Source organism: Lissotriton helveticus, chromosome 1_1 (assembly GCF_964261635.1).
Source record: "Lissotriton helveticus chromosome 1_1, aLisHel1.1, whole genome shotgun sequence".
NCBI lineage: Eukaryota > Metazoa > Chordata > Amphibia > Caudata > Salamandridae > Lissotriton > Lissotriton helveticus.
This window is the reverse complement of record NC_136057.1, coordinates 2063215834-2063235571: the sequence shown is the minus strand read 5'-3', so window position 1 is coordinate 2063235571 and position 19738 is coordinate 2063215834. Positions and strand designations below refer to the sequence as shown.

Here is a 19738-nt window from a genome sequence, read left to right as displayed (position 1 = left end):
CAGCCAACTTACCACTTGAGCTACCTACGGTAGCTGAAACCCTTCATCGATACCCCTGACCTAAAAATGGCAGTCCAAGCACTAGTCATCTCTTGACTGGAATATGGCTGTTCTACCATCTCGGGTTACCCCAGATCTCCCTCGCACCTCTAAAAGCCTGCCTCAACGCGGCTGCTAGACTACTTACCGGCAATAGGAAATTCGACCACATCTCTCCACATCTGAAAGCATTGAACTGGCTCCCCTTAGAGGCCAGAATACAGCTGAAACTGGCTTGCATTACACACAAAGCTCTATAGGCGAACTCCCCTGCTTATCTTGTTCAGAAACTAGTGTCATCTGGAGGAAGCAGAAACTCCTGTTCTGCCAGTGACCTATTGCGCCAACCTGCCTGTTTTCAAAAGAAAAAACCTACAATCGAGCTTTCTCAGGGACAGCACCAAGAATTTGGAACTCTCTCCTACCCGCCATCAGAAAAATACCTTCTCTGGCACGCTTCAAAAAGGAGGCTAAAACTTTCCTCCTATGAAAATTCCTCTCCTAATCTCTACCTTCAACCACCACAGAGAACCTGACGAAGCTAAAGACCATCGCCTGGTCCTCAGATCCCCTACTCACCCCACCAAGAAACTGTGGGGTCTATACTGTTTAACTGCATCTGTAGCCACACATACGTGTCCCTTTTTCCCCTATGTACCCAGCTCCCCTGCCCCTTCCTATTGTTTTGTATACTTCTGTAGGTCTATGACTTTGTGTTCACATCTGTAAACGCTATTTCTGTAAACCTTGTAAAGCGCTCCGATACCCTCACGGGTCGGGTTCGCGCTCTATAAAACACTAAAATAAATAAATAATAGGACGGTTTTGCATAAAAACATACACCCTTAACACCTCCGAGAAAACCTGGGTCTCCAAGCAGCAAAAAGGGACATAGCGCAACACTGGGGTCCGATGTTCAACCTGCACTATCAAGAAGGTAAAAAAAAACCTTGATTGGTGCATGTTCAGAGAAAAGACAGTATACATTGCACGGGGGTGTCCAAAAAAGTGGTCCTTGATTTGGGGCGCCTGGAATGCCTACAGAGGTGAGATATGTGAGGCACCTTTGATACTAGCGGATGACACTGACCTGTCTTCGTAAGTCCCAACATTGAAATTGTTTCGGGATGTAATGCGGAAACGTGCCATGTGTATCTTGCAGATGATTGAAATATAATATTTTTCTATTGCTATGCTGCTGTCTCTTTGTACCTTTAATAAAAAGATTTATAAAAAAAAAATATTGCAGATCGGGAAATATCTAAAGATTCAATCTCGTAAATGTTTATCTATCACAGCCATATGTTTGTCCTCAGAGATTTGCTGGAAGGAAGATGCAGTATATTGAATTGTTAGCAACATTGGCATACCACAAAACTTAAGAACGTTCTATCTGGTTTCACCGAAACATGAAAAGAAAAATATTTCAGGTCGAAGAAACAGAAGTAATTTTTGTCACTTAGAGTAGTCTAATTCTTTTGTCCAAATTGACTAGCTTTACTGTTTCATTTTCAACAGTCTGCTCAAAATGAACGTAGAAGTTTATTCTTCCTCGGTAAGGAACTAACAAAAATAGAATTACCTCTACCATCTCTTACTCATGCAAAATGTTCCTCTGATTCGATTTGTGAAAATAAAGTTCAGAATACAGCAGTGCTCTAAAGAGAGTAAAAGGTGAAAATGATGTTTGCACAAAAAAGGACAAAATATGCACCAAAGGGTTAATAGATGCATGAAATATTGCCTGGGCCAATAAGGATTGCAAAATGAGGGCTGTCTAGAGCGAAGTAGAGAGGAAGGTCAGTGTACTAAACAGGTGCCCTGTGGCTGAAAAGAGTAAAGAAGGCATTAGGAATACAGGCACAGATTGGCAAAAATGTGAAAGACTTCATACTCGAAAAGGAATCTTCTAACTGAGGTTTTTTGGACGGAAAGAGAATTAAATTTACAAAAACAAATCATTCATTTGTATAAAGAAAAATACTCACCTGCTTTTGTGCCAAAGCTCAGTCATCAACTTCTGATAACTTTTAGATAGTGCTGGTTTTTTATCTGTACGGGCTAGTCCACCACAGTCCAGAAAGAAATGAGTTAAAGGTGGGCTAAAACAAAAAAAGAGGTGATAAATGTGAGACGGATACAAAACAAACAATACATGTAGTTCATTGCCAAATTGGCTTAATCATATGATGCTAGACAAGTCATAAACCAGACATACAAAGCATACGTAATACAGGTCCCACAGCCGTACCCAAGATTTTTGTTATTGGGCTTGCTACATCTAGATGTTTATCTTGGCATGAGCACCAGTAGCGGTCAGTGCCTTTTTTGGGGTCCTGTAGATATTTCGCAAGGAAAGTGGTCATCCTGACAAGGGAGGGCAACAATGCTCTCCAGTGTGCGACGGGAACCCTCCTCTCTCAGACGGTTGCATATATCTTTGTCCAGAGGTTTGCAAAGGTGATCCACAACATGGGCAGCTGCTTTCCGCCATGGGGTGCATTCGATGATCAGTGATGCAGAATCTCCTTGGGATCCAACATGTTGAACACTCCCCAGTTCTTTTTCCCTTGTTAAGGTCTTTACCTTGTGGTGAGGATCGCCATAGTATAGAGGAGCCCAAATCACCATCAAAGTCACCACGTGAGTCCTCCACGCTGAAGGGTTTTAGGCTCTGGGGTTCTTCTGGGGAGGAGACCCAATAGGATGTCCCTATGTTTCAATATCTGGACATGTGTCCCCTTCGTGGGTTATCTCACTGGATAGAAAGGCTCTTTTAAGCCTAGTGAAAGCATCAAGATCCAGCCATTGTTCATGGTTGTTCTTCAGTTTAGAGGGTATGCAGCCTTCTGGCCCTGGAGGTTGTAGGACCAGTGACGGCACAAGAGTTTCTTCTCCTCCAGAAGAGAAGTTTGGGGACTACATGAAAAAGCAAATAGTTTCTTCTCAAGGGAGTTTTCCAGTGCAGTGATCGCTCTCTGGATTGGGTAGCCTACACTCTCATTAAATTCCTCATCCCAAGGAAGGTATTCAACAGACTCTTCATCAGTGAAGGAGGATTTCAATTGGCATATATAGACCCCAGACTGGGGAATGAAAAATGTCCTAGCTTTCGCAATGGAAAGTTTAAATTCTATTAAGAACACAGAGGCGAGGATTGGGCATTTCTTTCTTCTTTATTTTCAACCAGCAGCCATGTTAACCAATAACATTCAACATTGGACTTCTTTTCCCATGAGTCCAGATAAAACCATGAAGTTCTACAACAAACAAGTCCATCCAATCAGAAACCTCCAGCCACTGTAACTGTCAACTTCCCTCAACTAACTTCCTTTTTCTTCCTGCGACAAAGCAGACTGTGGAAGATTTCACTCCTTTTTACCACAACACAGAGAGCGAGAGATACTTAGAGCAGTTGTGTTCTCCCAGCATAAATAGTCACACACAAAGAGCAACTGGAATATTTAAAGGGCTCTGGGAGATGAAAACTTCTTGACCATTTATCAAAAGGGTCCCTCTGGGTTGTAGAGTAAAAAATGAAATCATATGTAAAAAAATTACATCATATTTCAAATACAAAATGTTTAATCTTAACTATACAACTTTAACATACATAGACCTCAACCTGGTTTTAATTAAGGAAGGTGCCCCCACTTAGTCAAGATCTAGGTCATTCGGGCAATGGTCTGAAAATCACCGGGTTAGGAAACTAGAATCTCACATTTCACTAAGCACAATGTTTTGAGTTTAAGCACTATCATAAAAACATTTTAGCTTTCAGAAAATTCCCAAAGAACAAAAAACAAGACAGATGAGAGCCTAAGGCCTCACGAGTGTGCATGATGCATGCATAGAAAGGCAGGGACACATTCACTGAGCCCGATAAAGGCCCCAGACCCGAATGGGCTCTTAGGGCGGGTTGAAACAAGTTGGCATAATTATAGGTTTAATCGAATTATTATATTCAATAAGAAACCTCAACATACATTTTTTATCTATACCCCACGTACCCGATGAATAAAGGAAACCTTTGGGTATACCTGTAGGTATTTTTAACAGTAAATTTTCACCTTGATCCCTGCTTATCTAGTTTGATTAAATTTAAGCATTCCCATTTATCTTTGGTTGAGTCCGCCCTGGTGGTACCATCCTACCAGGGTGAGGATAGGCGCAGATGATGAAGCATGTCACGAAAAGTGAGTGAGGCATCTACTCTAATATCTTTGGATAGCCAGGAGGTGAACAAAGGGACCCTTTTGATAAACGGTCAAGAATTGTTCATCCCCAAGAACCTTTTAAATATGCCAGTTGCTCTGTGTGTGTGAAGATTTTCACTTCTGCTTAGAAGATTCTGATCCCCTAAGTCAGAGAACATCAATGAACATCTGGAAAACTCAGCGATAATAAGCAAGAAACAAGCAACAAGCACAACCAAGCAACGGGACACTGCAGATGATCAGGAAAATAGTTAATTGCACAGGTATGTGGTGTCAATAGCCGGGCGGGCCATGATTCAACTATGTGGGCGGACTAATTCTCATCTCCGTGTCCTTAATAGAATTTAAACTTTCTATTACGAAAGCTAGGAAATTTTTCATTCTGTGTCAGGACAAGGAGGCAAGGAGTAGGCTAGTTCGAAGCTTATCCAACAAGAGACAAGCAATAGAGGAGACTGGTTTAAAATAGAAGCTCTTAAAGGTTGAGTCAGACTACCAGTTCGCAGCGTTCAAAATATCCTCCAATCGTGCTCCAGCACAAAGGATTTTGATGCCATAGAGTCCGCACTGAATGAGCACCGAAAGCTTTGCTATCAATGCCAGACTCCTGCATCATCCACCGAACCCATCTCGCTATGGTCAGGATGAGTTTGCCCTGCAAGGATTCATTAGCGCAAAGAGAAACTGCTTTTCCCTGTGGAGTCGTAACTCCGCAGCCATGACCTCGTAGCCTTTAACGCACTGCACCACACCCAACTTGGGTGCTTCTAGGAACGCCGGGTAAGAAATCACCCGGGACTGGCACTTGGTCCTCCGAGTCATGTTGAAGGCGACTCCATCAGGAGTGAAGGACCGCCCAGTAAGGTCCAGGGCTCTGACGATCAGCCACAAAAGGATGGCCAACTTGGCCGACAGCTGCTTAGTCGAGAGAAACCCATTTCCTCGCCACTCCAACAAGAGATCCAGAACCTTATTCACATCCCAGAGGACGGAGTGTAGGACCGCCAGTTCTGGCGGCAGGGGTAGCATTCCACCCTTCTAGGGGGAGAAAACATGTAGTTGTAGCTTTACCCGGTTAAAGTTAAATAGAGCCTCAGCATCACAAAATGGATGCTGCTGCCACAGTCATGAGTCTGACCTCCTGCTGCTGGACGAAACTCCGGCAGGGGAGGCCTGGATAATAGGTTTCCTGCCTTGGGAGGTGCTAGCACCTCCCCAGACAGACTTTAGTGCATTGGGGCAGGGTGGGTTGAAAGAAATGAGACACTGCCTGGGGCACACAAGGTGCTCCACGCATAGCCCGGTTCAAACCAGTTGCTGGGGCACTCCAGCCCCAGCTCTGGCGCGAAACTGGACAAAGGGAAAGGGGTGTAACCACCCCCTTCCCAGGTTCCACCCACAGGAGGGACCTAGCAGGTAATCAGCCCCTTAATTTGGTATAACGATAGGAGCGGAGTCTAGAGACTTTAGATTTATCCTGGAAAGAAACTCTGAAACAAACTCTTGGACCTTCGATGTTCCATTTCGACTGGAAGACTGAAGACATCTCCCTTATGGTCAAGGAGTGGCCACCCTGTGCAAACAGGCACCAACAGTAAATTGCCCGTTTGCTTTGTCGACGCTCCAGCCGGATCCCGAACACTTAGCGACGCAGCCTCTGGACTTCCAGACTTCTCTGACTTCGACCCACATCCACAGCAAAGCTGAGACCCGTGGCGGACACGAGAGACGTAGGACCGATCACCCTGCAGTACCTGCTTTTTGCTAACTGTGCAGCTTCTGAGGCGTCCTCGAAGTTGTGCATTGGGGTTTGAGAAGCCCCAACCCGAGCATTAAGTGCACCGAAGCTCAGCCCTCCACACTCCACGAGGGCCGTGTGGGGCCTGCGCCTGCATTTCTCCTCGACACGTCTTCGCGGTTGCTAGCCCGTTGGCTAGTGGCCCTCCTGAAGACATCCTTTTGAAACAACACCGATTGCCTGGTTGCTCTGGTCTTGCTCCTGCTTTCCTGTAAAGGGGAAGCTCCCCAGACCGTGCTGGTCTGAACAGAAGCCGATCTTCCCTTCCTGCGTGGGTTGCCTTTGCCAAGGCTTGTTATGTCCAACCCAGATACCGCCAACGCCAACAGCGAGATCCTTCGTGGGACAGTCTGTATCCAGCTCCTGGTCGTCGTCGCCTCCTCCTGGTCCACGTGACGTAACTAGAAGTCCAGTCTGGGTAGACCCAAGTATGGGCTTGATTTTGGGGGTTTTAGGACCCTGTGGGCACCTTCACCTCCTCCGGACTTGGGCAGTGGGGGGCATGTGCAGAGGTGGTTTGAGGTGTCGGGTGGCGGTGATCAGGGACTCACTCTTTTGCTTTGGTTTCTATAGAAGAGCGTAAACAGGACAGCTGGACCACTCAAGTTGTGGGATTCACTGTCCCTGAAGTCTCTGGATGTACAGGTCAGTCTTCCTCAGTGTTGGTGTCTTGTCTGGACACATCAAGCCTTGGTTGTTGCAAGGAGTCTGGAACCTCAAGTATTGGTACTGTGCGACTCTGGTCGGTTCTGACATCCCCCCCATTTGGAAAGAGGGCAGATCTGACCAGTAGGAGCACAGTGTCCTCTTCTTGGGCATCTGCAGCATCGGTAGGCGGCAGGATGGTAAATCAAACCTTGCTTCTTTGGTGCCTGCAGCTGCAGGGGAGTAGTTCCTCTAGTCCAAAATTGTTTATTTGGTCATTGGCAAAGTACTGACAGCCCTCTGGCTTTCTTGGAGTCGTTTGCTCCGCGAAGGTAGGCAGGCAGGCATTATTGGCACCAAGTCAGTTGTGCTCCTCGGTTCTTGGGTCAGCAGTCTTCTTTGTCCACTCCTCCTTTGTGTCGAAATCTGAAATCCTGGTATCAGGTGTCCCCTAAATACTCAATTTTGGGTCATTAAAGGGAGTGAGGGTTAGTAGCCAATAGGCTACTTGCCCCTTGAGTCACTACACCCCCTAAATTACTACTTCCTTTGGGGACTGGGTATCACCCAATCCTAAAAATTCCTAATTCCACCACACACAAGATGGTGGGATTCCTAACTTTGTGTTCACTTCAGGCTCTTCACCCTAAAGGTGTGTCCAGTCTGGCAGTGCAACACGCTTCCTGCATAGCTAATTGGCCCAGGACAGGAGGTGGGATCTCCCATGTCTGGGGAAGCCTTGGTTGCATTTCAAAGGCGGCAGAGGCCCTTGAAGCCTCCTGCCTTGATATGCAGATCACCAGTCCTCCTGCTTGGAGGAGGTGTAAAAACCTCCCACAAGAGCAAGCATTGTTTCTGTCCTCTAGGAGCGGGCTCTCACCTCCTAGGGGGTCAGAAACTCCTCTGTGGTGGCAGGCTGGACCAGAACAGTCAGTAAGCACACTAGAGGACTACTTGGGTTCAGGAGGTACCTCTTAGGCACCCTGTGGGTGCATGTGTTAATAAATCCATCACTGGAATTAGTGTGGTTAACACCTCGTATTAATAAACCCAAACACCATATGCTTCAGTGCAGACATTATGTAGCTGGGGAATTCATTTTGACCAGTGTCCCAGTGTTAGACCTGTCTGCCTTTGGGTAGTCCCTCCAATTTATTATTTATTTTGTCCCCTTTTTGCCCCTCATTCCCTTACCATCTTTTTGTGTCCACTAGATTTTTATGGTGCTGGCCTGGGGGGATAGATGTTCTTTTCCCCTCATAATTTTTTACCTCAGGTCTAGGTGCCTTTTCTGACTGGAATTCACCCAGATCAAAAAATGGTGGGTACTAACTGCCAAAACTGCCATCCTCTGAGAAATCTCCATAGGATACCATAGAGCCCTTCCAGAACCTTCTAGACCCTACTGGACCCTGGGTGGACAGGCTATAAAAGGGCAGGGGTCAGGAAGCCATTTTGTGCAGTGATCAGGAGGAACTGTGGAAGCTGGATATAGGAGGAGTGAGGAAAAGTTAGTAGAGGAGAGACGCGCTGAGTTAAGGGAGATCGTGCTAAAGCTCGACTGTCTACTTCGGTGATGTTCTCCCATTACTACTGGAGCCAGCCCTCTTTATAAGGAGAACTTTCAGTCAGACTTCAGGTGCCCAAAGCGCTTAGAGATCTCCCAAAATAAGAAGTGGAGTGAGGCGCAAGGTACCTTGGTAACGTGGACCCACTTCCAGTCAGAGGAAGTTAGGGCGTGGAATCCAGGTGCCAGTCGGGCCCACTGTCTGCGCTGTAGCGTGTCATTGCGTGGAGCACTTCTGTTGTGGTGACTGATGTCGGGTTGGCGGGAGCAAGAATCCCACTGAGGCTGTTGAGTGATCGGAGGAACTGGCTCTGGTGGACGGATCAGCGGTGTTGCCGGAAACCCAGGAGACGCCACAAGCTGAGTGGAGTCGCGTCAGAGGGCGGAGCTGCAGTACGGCAAAGGAAGACAGACTCGGCTGCGATCCAGGAAGAGGCCGGGCGCCGTGGAGGAAGAGGCGGGGTGAAGGAGGAGCCTTCGTCGGAAGGAGCCGGTAGAGGAAGGAACCCGGTAGAATCGACGAGTGTGGTGAGGAGAATCAACCTTCCAAACACCGACCCTTTTCCCCCGGGCCGCTGACCTGAAGCGGGGGTAGAGGGCGAGACTGCAGCCCAGCTGGGACGGAGCCGTCATGGACAGTGAGTAACAGCAGTCGCAGAGACACCAAGTAAGCAGGGAAAGTGGGAGTGAACAGGCCCCTTCGCTAGTGGCTCTCTCGCACGAAGTTCCTCGGGAGCATGAAGAGACCTGGGGGTGCTAAACGAGTCAGCCCTTAAGAAAAAGTCTACGCTTGACTGGGGCTATTCTCCCTTTAAAGGAACAGAGCTGAATTTGGGGACCCCCGCTACCTGTGAGGCAGGGGGAAGTGGAAGGCCTGTAGTAATCCCCATTGCTCTCTCTACTTACAAGTGAATCACTGGGCTGAATGTTTTGGAAGTGAATAACGAGTTCCCGGTCATAGCTGAATTTCGTGAAAATGCACAGGAGGTGATTGTGAAATGTTCAAGATATATAGCCAATGAAAGGAGATAAGTTGTTAACCTGATTAATTTTAATTACAAGTGTACAGGTTAGATTCGGGGTGAGCCACTGTTTATCCTTCAATAGATGCATGAAACTGCTGTAAAGGAAGGGTGGAACTTGTGCTGAGCTTTTGCAAATGTACTAAAGGGGAATTGTATGTAAATTGAAAAGTGTTATTCAATATTCTAAGTGAAAAAGATAACAAGGAGAAATACTAAGTGTAAGAAAGACATAGTGAAACAAATCTATTTTTATAAATCAATCCATATTTTTCCAAAATAGTGGTGTAGTGTCGTTTTTGAGTGGTATTGCATTGAATTACTGCTGGGTGGTGTGCAACCTTTACACATGTGCCTCGACTTATCAACTGTCTTACCCTAGGCCAGGCTACCCTAAGTGGCTTAGCAACTCTGAGTCCAACACCCAGCACATACCTTAAGATGGCCCTGCTGCTCAATTGCAATATCTAGTGATAGAACTAGACATCACAGGGGCATATCTGATCATGCAAATATGTCCTCACATAAAATGTAATGAACCCTGCGCCTTAAGGCTCAAAGGCCTGCTGTAGGGGTGACTTACATATATTAGATGCAGTGACTTAGGCATGACACACATGTGTGTGTCATATCATGGGAGAGATGTGGCGCAGCGGCTAGGGCGACTGACTCCGGAATCTGGGGATCACGGTTCGATCCCCGGCACCGGCGGCAGATTAGCCCAGCACCATGTGACTCTGGGCAATAGCTTGCTTAATCTTCCCGACAGACCCCAGTGCCTAGAGACCCTTACGGGTGATTGTGTGCTTTACAAATGTGGATTATTATATCATGTATTCAATCATGGTCTGCACCATCTCAAGCAGCCTGCAAAGGCAGTCTGCGTGGAATTTGTATGTGGGTCCCTTAGGATGGCATAAGATATGCTACAGCCCATGACGAGTCATGTAGTCTAAATATAGACCTTCAACAGAGTAATTAGGAGAAAGCAGATTGGTAGCTTCCTCGTCCTCATCAGTGTCATGGGGAACATTGAGTATGCTCTTGACAGCATGCTGTGATCTGAGTCGAAGAGGGCCTCTATCCTCCAAAAGTACTAGCGATAGACTGAAGAAAAGTATGCATATTCTCAAGTTGCACCTTATCAAACTTCTAGAACAATATAGCTCTTTGTCAGAAACTAACTTCGGGTTTACCACTGATGCTGGCACTGCAGGAATTGGAGTGGAGGTGAAGATCGGCTCCGGTACAGGCTCATGTGGTTTCTTGGGGCCTGAAGATGCTCCAGAGGGAGCAGGTAGTGTCTTGAAAATTTGCAGTCTGGCCTCCTTGAAGGGGGCCATCTACTGCAGGATCAACAACGGCTCAAAACATTCAGGCTACACCAGGACCAAATGTAGGTCTTGCTTGGCGTCCAAAGATGACCGACCTTTCGAGTAACACCCTTACAACTTCTCAAGTGGTGGGGAGGGGATGATTTCTGCATGGCTTTCATGCACTAATAGTGTATATTTTGACTTCAACTTACCAGAAAACATCTAATGGGAACAGCTTTGTGACAGTGACCAAAAATGGCCCTGGTGCTGCGAGCAGGACCTCTGTTTTGAACTACACGGTTTCTTAAGCTTGGTACTCTACGCTTCACCTCTCCCTCACTGATTACCTTCGAGTTCATGAAGGGGCACTTACTGCAAGACCTCAAATCATGACCGTAACCCAAGAACCATAGGGACCTACTCTGCGGGTCCAAGACCACCATCGATTTCTTGCAATCACTGCACAACTTGAATCCTGCCATTTTCAGAGGAGACATCTTTCACAGCACACAGTCTTAGAAAAAAAAGTGTATTTGACAGAAAACTGACAAGATTATTAGCGGAGCTCACGATCTGCTTTTAAGGGGGTGGAAAGAAAAGAACTGACATCAGCGCACAGGGAGGATGCTTATATGTTCCTCTGTTTGGTCACTTCCAAGGCGGCGTGAAAAAACTGGATTCAGTATGGCACTTGGTAATATTCTAAAGGTGAGGAATACAAATATCCACCAGAAAAATATATTTTAATTTTTAAAAAAAAGGATAATGGACAGAAAGAATATGTTGCTTTTACAACAGAAATCATTTCAGGATAAAACACATTCAAAATTATTCAGTGTTAAAGAGTATTAATGAATAGAGAAAACATACTACTTTGAATGTTAAATTTTGAATGGAAAGATGTCACCCGTTCACTGGTCAGCGCAAAAAACATTTACAGTGTGTTCCAAGTTTACAGCATATCTATTGAAATATACTGTTTCCCAAAATGTTCATACCTTAGCCAACCTTTAAATCAGATATGTTCCTCCTTAAAGAGACTGTCATCAGGTCACACGTTTTCAGGTGAGATCTGTCCTTACCCAAGCCAATGTAGTAAGGTACTTTAGTTCCATAATATCAACTAAGGTGAAACAATACTACAACGTCAGAGACAAATTATGCAATGGTGGCCTTTGAATGCTAATTGAGAATTACTTCTCCCTAGGTTGAACTTTGGTGGGGCTGTGTATGAAGAGAATTGGGTAATTATATCCCTTATACAATGCTCTTATAAACAAACACATGGATTATTTGTATTGCCCATAACTGGTCACTGAGAACATTAAAATGCATTGAATGGGAGGCTACACTTTTCATTTTTTAAATGAATATATTATATTTACAGTTTATGGCATGGTATTTTCATAGTAAGTTCTCAAAAAAGCAGATGTTTATTGTTCCAGTTAGCGTGCACTGTAAAGATGCTGACTACAGCTGATAAAATCAAAGTGAACCCTGCTTTTCTTACCAATTAGACAGAGCTTGTAAAGCAGCATTCATGTAACAAGTGTTTCCAATGTTTTTAAGTCCTGTAAGACCTGCAAGGAATGAGGGAACAGAATCAACCGTCTTAACAACTACCCCACAGAATAGACATCGACATAGATAAACCTAATTTATGAAAGTTACAAACCACATATGTGAAGAGAATTTCAACTACAGCCAAAGCATGCATGTGGTACAAGTATATACATATGCCAAAAGGGAAAAAGATTTGGAAATACATCCAAGCACAAAGTGTGCAACCCACGTCAGGCTACTTTACTAGAAACTACCATGACTTGGATAAGTCAAAAAGGACAATTGGTATAGTAATATGTTTTTATGGACGGCAGAGGCACACAGAAATAAATACTTTGATAGGCACCGTTGACATATCTATAACCAATAATGCCAAACCTCTGAGATGCATGCAGCTTTCTATTGTTGTATTGTATTGTAATTGCATTTATATAGCGCTTACTACCCCTGACGAGGCGTGGAAGCGCTTTTTCGGCAAGTAGTACACTACTCCGGGACCCATAGAGGATTAGTGTTGAATTAGTATAGTGAAACAGGCAAGTACATTTTAAGTGGTGGATAGGTCAGTCAGTTATTTGGAATGATAGCAGAAGGATAGAGGAGGAAAAAAAGTTTGTATTTATATAGCGCTTGTTACCCCTGATGGGGTGTTGAAGCACGCTACTCCGTAAGCCCATAAAGGATTGGTGGTGATTTAGTATGGTGAAATATGAAAGTAATCTCAGTGGTGGATATTAGTCAGTTATTTGGGGTGAGAAGGATAGCGGAGGGATGAAAGGGGAAGAAAGGTTTTCATACATATAGCACTTGTTACCCCTCATGGGGTGTTGAAGCACGCTACTCCGGAAGCCGATAAAGCATTAGTGGTGAATTAGTATAGTTTAATATGGAATTTGAGAAGCGAACAAGTTAGTCTGTTCATTTTGATTGAAAAGTATAGTGGAGCTATAAAAGAGTGATGGATTTTTTTTTTTAGTTTTTAGGCCTTAGCAGTAGGAGGATGCTTTTGGATGAGTAGAAAGGAGTTTTGGAGGGGAAGAGCAGGAGGGAAGAGTTTAGAAGGTTTGTTTTTGGGGATAGATATAGTAGAAAGAGGTGTCAGATGATACAAGGAGGGGTAGAGTAGGAGAGAGTTGAAAAAAAGGGTTATTTTGGGGATCATAGTAGTGGTATGGGGTTTGGGATAAATGAGAGAGTGGATGTAGAGGATATATTGATAGATGTATAGGCTGAGAAATAGGGTAGTGCATTGGAAATGCTAAATTAGAAGAAAGTGATAAATATATAGATCCATTAGTACCTTAAATTTGTGGATGTGAATGGTGTGGGCTGGGTATTGCTAAATGGGACAATGGGCAGCATTTCTGGGCATGGCCCTGGTCAGTCTCGAACAGGCTCAAACAGGCAGCAGCCCTTGTCCTCTCCGCCCTTAGCCTCGACGTCCGGGCTTAGACGCCATAACCCTGGCCTTTTATAGCCCAAGAAATCAGGTGACCCCTTCAGCCAATGGGAACCCTAGCCCTAACACTATCCAATCACAACTCAACATTCATTGAACCAGCCAACTAACAACCACTGGCTCCAAAGACAAAGACAAACATCAGACAAGTGTCAGATGTTACTCTTTTATAGGGAATAGTGTCCAGGCCTGCAATGCTAAACTGAAAGGCTACCCTATGCACATCTGTTGGTTTAAATATTCCACTACTTGTCTTCACTACAGTGACCCTTACCAGCTCTAAGTCCAACATGCAAAAGGTAAAGTGCCTCTTCCCAAAGTCCATACGTGTAGGTGTGACCAACTGAAAGAGTCACTGAAGTATGAATTTTACAAGTAGAAGAAAACTTTGAAAGCAAGCACTAACAAGCACAATTGATCTGGTGTTGGCTCCTCAACCAAGAGAATCAGGGCCTTATACACAATTTTAGCCACCACAAGGTGGACAACTGGGAGGACAGTGTGGTGCTTTTAGCAGAGCACAACATGGTATTTAATTAGCTGAGAAATCTCCTCAGCAAGAAGTCAAGAGGGCGCCCCAGTGCAGACTAAAGGTTGGTTCAAAGGCCAGGGCAAAAAGGCCAAGGCAATCCTGCTTCAATCTATTAAAGAGGGAGGCATGCACGTTACAGGGGGAAACAGGGTGTGACGGCGCCGGTGCGGACGATGTCCGGGACTGGTGGTCTGCGGTCCCCTTGTCACCAGTTTGTCTCTCCTCTCAGCAGCTCGACTCCCCGTACCTGCAGGAAGAGTGGAACTACGAGGCAGACAAACACCATTGGGATAATAGCCACGACGGACGCGGCTCCTTTAAATCATTCTCCCGAGGTGACGAGACTCCTCCCCTCTACGTCAGTGAAGCAGCCGGGCCAAAAGAAGGAGGAACCCAGAACGGGGCGGACAGCGTTTCCCCGGAGGACGAATTTACAGGCGAGGAGAGAAGGTGGTTACAGCGGAAACCGGACGGAGTAGAAGACGAGGAGACGAGCCCAGGCGAGAACAACAAGCCAGGAGGCCAACGGTCCCATGCATCGCCCCAACACGCTCTCGTGGGAGGAGCGTGGCTAACAGAGGTACGGGGCAAACTAGCGGGTTGGGTGAGTCGGCGTGTACCGCCTAAGGAGTAAAGACAGTGTGTGTAGATAACTGTACAGTCTCCTACCCTCTACCCAGCACGAGCACAAGAGCACTCCAGCATTGCTGTAAATTCACGAGAGCACTTGGTTTCCCTCACTCCCGGTCCCGTAACACAAGCCCCAGACACGGAACTAAATCCCCTCTATTTTGTCTGTGTTCTTCTCTTCCCTTGCAACGGAGCGGAACTACCATCTTCCTCACTCTGGAGTCCCTGGGCAGTCGGAGAACGGACCCGGCAGAGTTCGCAAGAGAGAGACTTACAAGCAGGAGGAGAGAGCCTATATGAAAATAAAGCCCTCTTTAAAATCACTTATCAAAGTCTCAGACTCCGTTCCTCTCACTACAGTAGCCCCATCACACAGGGCAATTTATTGGGCTGCTTAAAGAGAAGCTAAAGTAGCTTGGGAAGATGGCATCTGGTCCGACCTACTGGACGCTGATATAGCTAATGACCAAAGGAAATTCTGGGCACTGGTCAGTTAGAGTGATGGGAGGACAGGTAGCCCAGCTGAAACATCCATTCTACCCTGTGATTGGGTTGCCCACTTTGGATGTCTGAACTCCCCCACCCTTGCCTCTGAGCTTGGCCCTGCTTGCAGGGGCTAAGAAGGCCCTAAGCAACAATCCATCCCTCCCTCCCTCCAGTAGTTTTCACCATGGAGGAAACTGAGCGAGCTGTGGTTGCATTCAAGCCCAGGAAAGCCTTAACAAAATCTTAACAAAATCAATCACTTCTGATGTGTTCAAATTCGAGCCTGTGGTGTGGGTCTCTTATAATAATGTGGTTTCCAATGTCATCGCGAAGGAGGGGGTTTGGCCCCCCCAATCGTGGATGGAGGTGCAGATTGTGCCATCTTAAAAAAGGGGATCCCAGTTTGCCCTACGACTACCGCCCTATCAGCCTGATTGACAACCAGCAAAAAATGTTCTGCAAGCAGATGCTAGGGCGGTTGTTGGACCCATTGCGGCGCCGGGAACAGAGCCGCGGGGGATGCCGGAGCCGCAGGCGGCCGACCCTGCGGCGCCGAAGCCGCCGGCGGAGGAGGAGCTTGCGGCGCCGGAGCCGCCGATGATGCCGGTAGCGGAGCCGGCGGCAAGAGAGGCCTCTCAGATGGGACCGCGGGGCCCGAAGGTGCGCCGGCGGGAGCTTGACGCCTGAAAAGGCGGTCCATGGCAGCAAGAAAATCTTGCACCTGGGCCGGAGTCGCCGACGGACCCGGATAAGGTGGGTAGGCCGCGGGACTCACAGGCTCCAATGGAGCCGCGGGGGAGGTACCCTCGGCCCCCTCGTCTGCGTCCAGTGACTGACGGGGGGATGTCAGAGAGCGTAAGCATTTCTTCGACTTCTTTTTATTAAGTCTCTTACCCGATTCCGAGTGTGAAGACTTCGACCTCGAGGAGCGATGATGATTGCTCCGCGTTCGGTCCTTCGATCGACCCCTGGATCTCGAAAGGCGCGGCGACGACTGCCGGGCCTCCAGAAGCTTACGGGACAGCTCCCATATGGCTTTCGGAGCCATGGCAAGACAGTCAGAACATGACCGGGAGTCATGGTAACGCTCCAAACAGTAGAGACAGATGCCATGGGGGTCGGCCACCAACATCCTATGGCAACAGGCCCCACAGAATTTAAACGCAGGCATCCCTACTTGGCACCAGGAGTCAAAGAATTAAAATAGTGGAGACAGAGAGACTCAAACAAGTTAGTTAAAAAGTGACTAGGGTATGTGCTCTAACTGGATCTGCGCTTGCCGGCACGGAAAAAGAAAGAACTGACGTCAGCGCACCTGTGTGGTGCCTAAGTAGTCTCCGTGACGTCATCTCGGTGCATACGACGCCAGCGACGAAAGCGGAGCCGCACGACGCCACCTTCCCACACGCAGGGATACTGATGACGAAAAACTTTCAGGATCCAGTCTGACGCCTGGGGATATTCTAAGGTAAGGAATCTATCACTAACGTGTCTCTTTCAGATGTCTTCATATGTCCACTTACCTCTTGTACGAAGCTCATCTTCTTCATCCACTTCTGTATCCAGATCATCGAGCACTGCAGCTGGTGGATTTTTCAGGGTTAGGCCAGTAGGCATTTTATAATCCTTAAAGGAAAAAAAACATGGTTTAGACAACATTTGGTTTCATTCTATCAATATGATTTATTCCCACTTTCGCAGACGCAACCATACCCTCCTGATCATCATCCTGGTCTTGAACTAGTGCAACAGTTTTTTACCCAACGAAAAAGTTAAAAAGTCATTCACTTTAAAACCTGTTCTCTGCTCAGCCTTCCAAGTGCTACTCCCACTGCCTCTTCAGGTCACTGGTTTGGTTTGAGTTTGAGTTTAAAAACATTTATTGAGCGCGCGTACACCTGGCGGTTTCATGGCGCTATGAGGTACTGAGCCCTAGAGGGTAGGAAAGTCGGGGAAGATGAGGAGGGGTGGATTATGAAGGGAAGGCTTGTGAAAAAAGAAAGGTTTTAAGGGCCTTTCGGAAGTGGGAGTATTGAGTGGAAGATCTGAGGTGGGCAGGCAGAGAATTCCAAAAGGCGGGGGCAAGTGTGGAGAATTTCGTGCCCCCCCACTTTTTACGTCTGAAGCGTGGGACTGCCAACAGGTGTTGGGAAGATGAGCGAAGTTCCCTGGCGGGGGCATATGCCTTGATTTCCGCAGAGATAAAGGCGGGAGCTGTGCCAGCCTGGGCTTGAAAGGTGATACATCCCATCTTGAACTGGACTCGTTCTCGAATAGGGAGCCAGTGTAGGGACTTTAGGAGAGGCGTAGCGTGATGGAATTTGGCCAAGTTGTAGACCAGGCGGGCCGCCTGGTTTTGAACCAGCTGTAAACGTCGCATGCTATAGGCGGGCATACCGCAATATAGAGCATTTCCATAGTCCAAGCGGGAGACCACCATCGCTAGGACAATGAGTTTAAGGGCAGAGAACGAAAAAAAACTGGAAACTTTTCGGATGGTGCGAAGTGAAAGGAAAGAAGAGGACACCACCGAACTGACCTGGGAGTGCAGGGTGAGTTGGTTATTCAGTTTGATCCCTAACGTTTTTACGGAGGAGGAAGGGGATGGAGGGGGACCTAGTGAGGGGGGCCAGAAGAGAGAGGTCCAGGGACTGGAGCAACCACCTGTCAGAATCAACTCGGTCTTATCTGGATTTAACTTTAGGTGGTTGTAATTCATCCAGTCCCGGATGAAGATCATGGTGGACTGAAATTCACCATGGACTCTGGGGATGGGGACAGGGTGAAAATAAGCTGCAGGTCATCCGCATAGTTAAGAACGGGGACTTCCATTTGGTGGAGGGCGAAAATAAGAGGGGCGATGTACAAATTAAATAAAAGGGGAGAAAGGGAGGAACCCTGGGGGACCCCACATGGGACTTTCCGGAAGTCCGCCGAGAAGTCGCCCAGGCGTACTGCCTGGATGCGGTCCCTCAGGAAGGAGGACAGCCAGACCAGGGCCGAACCTCCGATCCCCGCCGCCCTGACACGAGAAAGTAAGATGGAATGATCAACCGTGTCAAAGGCGGCGGAGAGGTCGAGGAGGACCAGGGCCTGGGGATGGTTGGTGTCCATACCCTCTCTGAGGTTGTCAAGGACCGATAGCACCACTGACTCCGTGGAGTGTGCGGGGCAGAACCCCGCCTGCCGGGGGGCTAAAACCCCGCTCTCCTCCACAAAGGTGCTAAGCGTACGGGTGACATGGCGCTCTAGTACCTTCCCTAGGAAGGGCAATAATGAAATAGGGCGGTGGGGTGGGCTCCAGGTTTCTTGAGGATGGGCAAGATGGTGGCTGTTTTTAGGGGTTGGACCTTCAATACCAAACAGGGCAATGTAAAAACTCCTCTTAGTGATCTTCAAATTGTTCTCATCATCCCACATTAACCCAGAGAAATCCCAAAATCTCGCCCAACCAAACCTTAACTGCATGTGAATGGCCAAAACTCAAATCTTTTGCCATTCCAAATACATTTACATTTAAATTCTAGTTCTTAGATTTGTGTAGATGGTGTATCCTTTCTGAATACCAACACAGGGTTTGTACGCCAGCAGGCAGTATAGGCATTCTTAAGTATCACTTTGTGGAACCTACTTCCAGAAATGAAGGTTATTTAAAAATTCGAATAGCCAATGCTTTAACAGAATCCAACTCATGTGTGGGCCAGGAGTCTATGGGTAAATCTGATAAAAGACATGCTGATGAACAGATAACTGTTGTGAGAGTTTGGCCATTCCAGTGGACTCTCTTTTAATGTTATTTATCATATCCTTCTTGTATTATAAATCCTTCTATTTAAGAGACAAAAATTGACATACCGGAAGAAACCTAATATTTATCATCATAAAAAGTAGGTCTATCTGGACAGTTATTCCCATGAACGACGTGTTTCCAAAAATTAAACAATAAGCCCTCTGATTGGCAAAGGGATCTTTTTCATCCCTTTGGCCTTTTCAGTACCATGGGCCTGGTACCAGTCCTAGGAGAGCTGATTGGATTGCCGCAAGTCAGAGAATAATGTTGCGGGCTGCCATTAAAAGGCCCTAAAGCTCTCCTCACCCCCTCCCAACAAAAATATAAAGGTGGGGGGGCACCCTCAATGGCTAAATAAAAAAACCAAATTATTTTCACTGGAACCACAGTACTAGCACATACCGCACCCTCCTGAAGTGCTGCTGCTCAAACTTCTACCCCATGGTACCACAGGACTGTGCAGGATTCTCCTGATGAGGATGCTTGCATGGTCCCACAATACAATGGGCGTGAAGCTTGAGCAGTGGTACCGCTGAAGTACAGAGAAAAAATATAAATAAATACAATTTATGGTGGGTTTCCATGGAGGGTTTGGGGTCTTTAGGGATGGCCAGGACCTTCAGCGAACCCCCAACTGTACACTGCTGGGAGTGGCTCCCTGAAGGTAGTTGGGC

At 46.9% G+C, this 19738-nt stretch overlaps 1 protein-coding gene across 4 annotated transcripts in view; it reads right to left on the bottom strand.

Annotated features, from left to right (window-relative positions):
- Positions 1-19738, bottom strand: part of USP33 (ubiquitin specific peptidase 33) — a 372522-nt gene that overhangs the window by 251693 nt on the left and 101091 nt on the right. For all 4 annotated transcript variants that reach the window (XM_078645171.1, XM_078645190.1, XM_078645199.1 and 1 more), the window contains 3 exons: positions 16798-16900; positions 12115-12184; positions 2028-2141 (listed from right to left, as the gene is read on the bottom strand). In XM_078645171.1, the coding sequence (XP_078501297.1) occupies positions 2028-2141; positions 12115-12184; positions 16798-16900 (287 nt within the window). The remainder of the gene's footprint in view (positions 1-2027; positions 2142-12114; positions 12185-16797; positions 16901-19738) is intronic.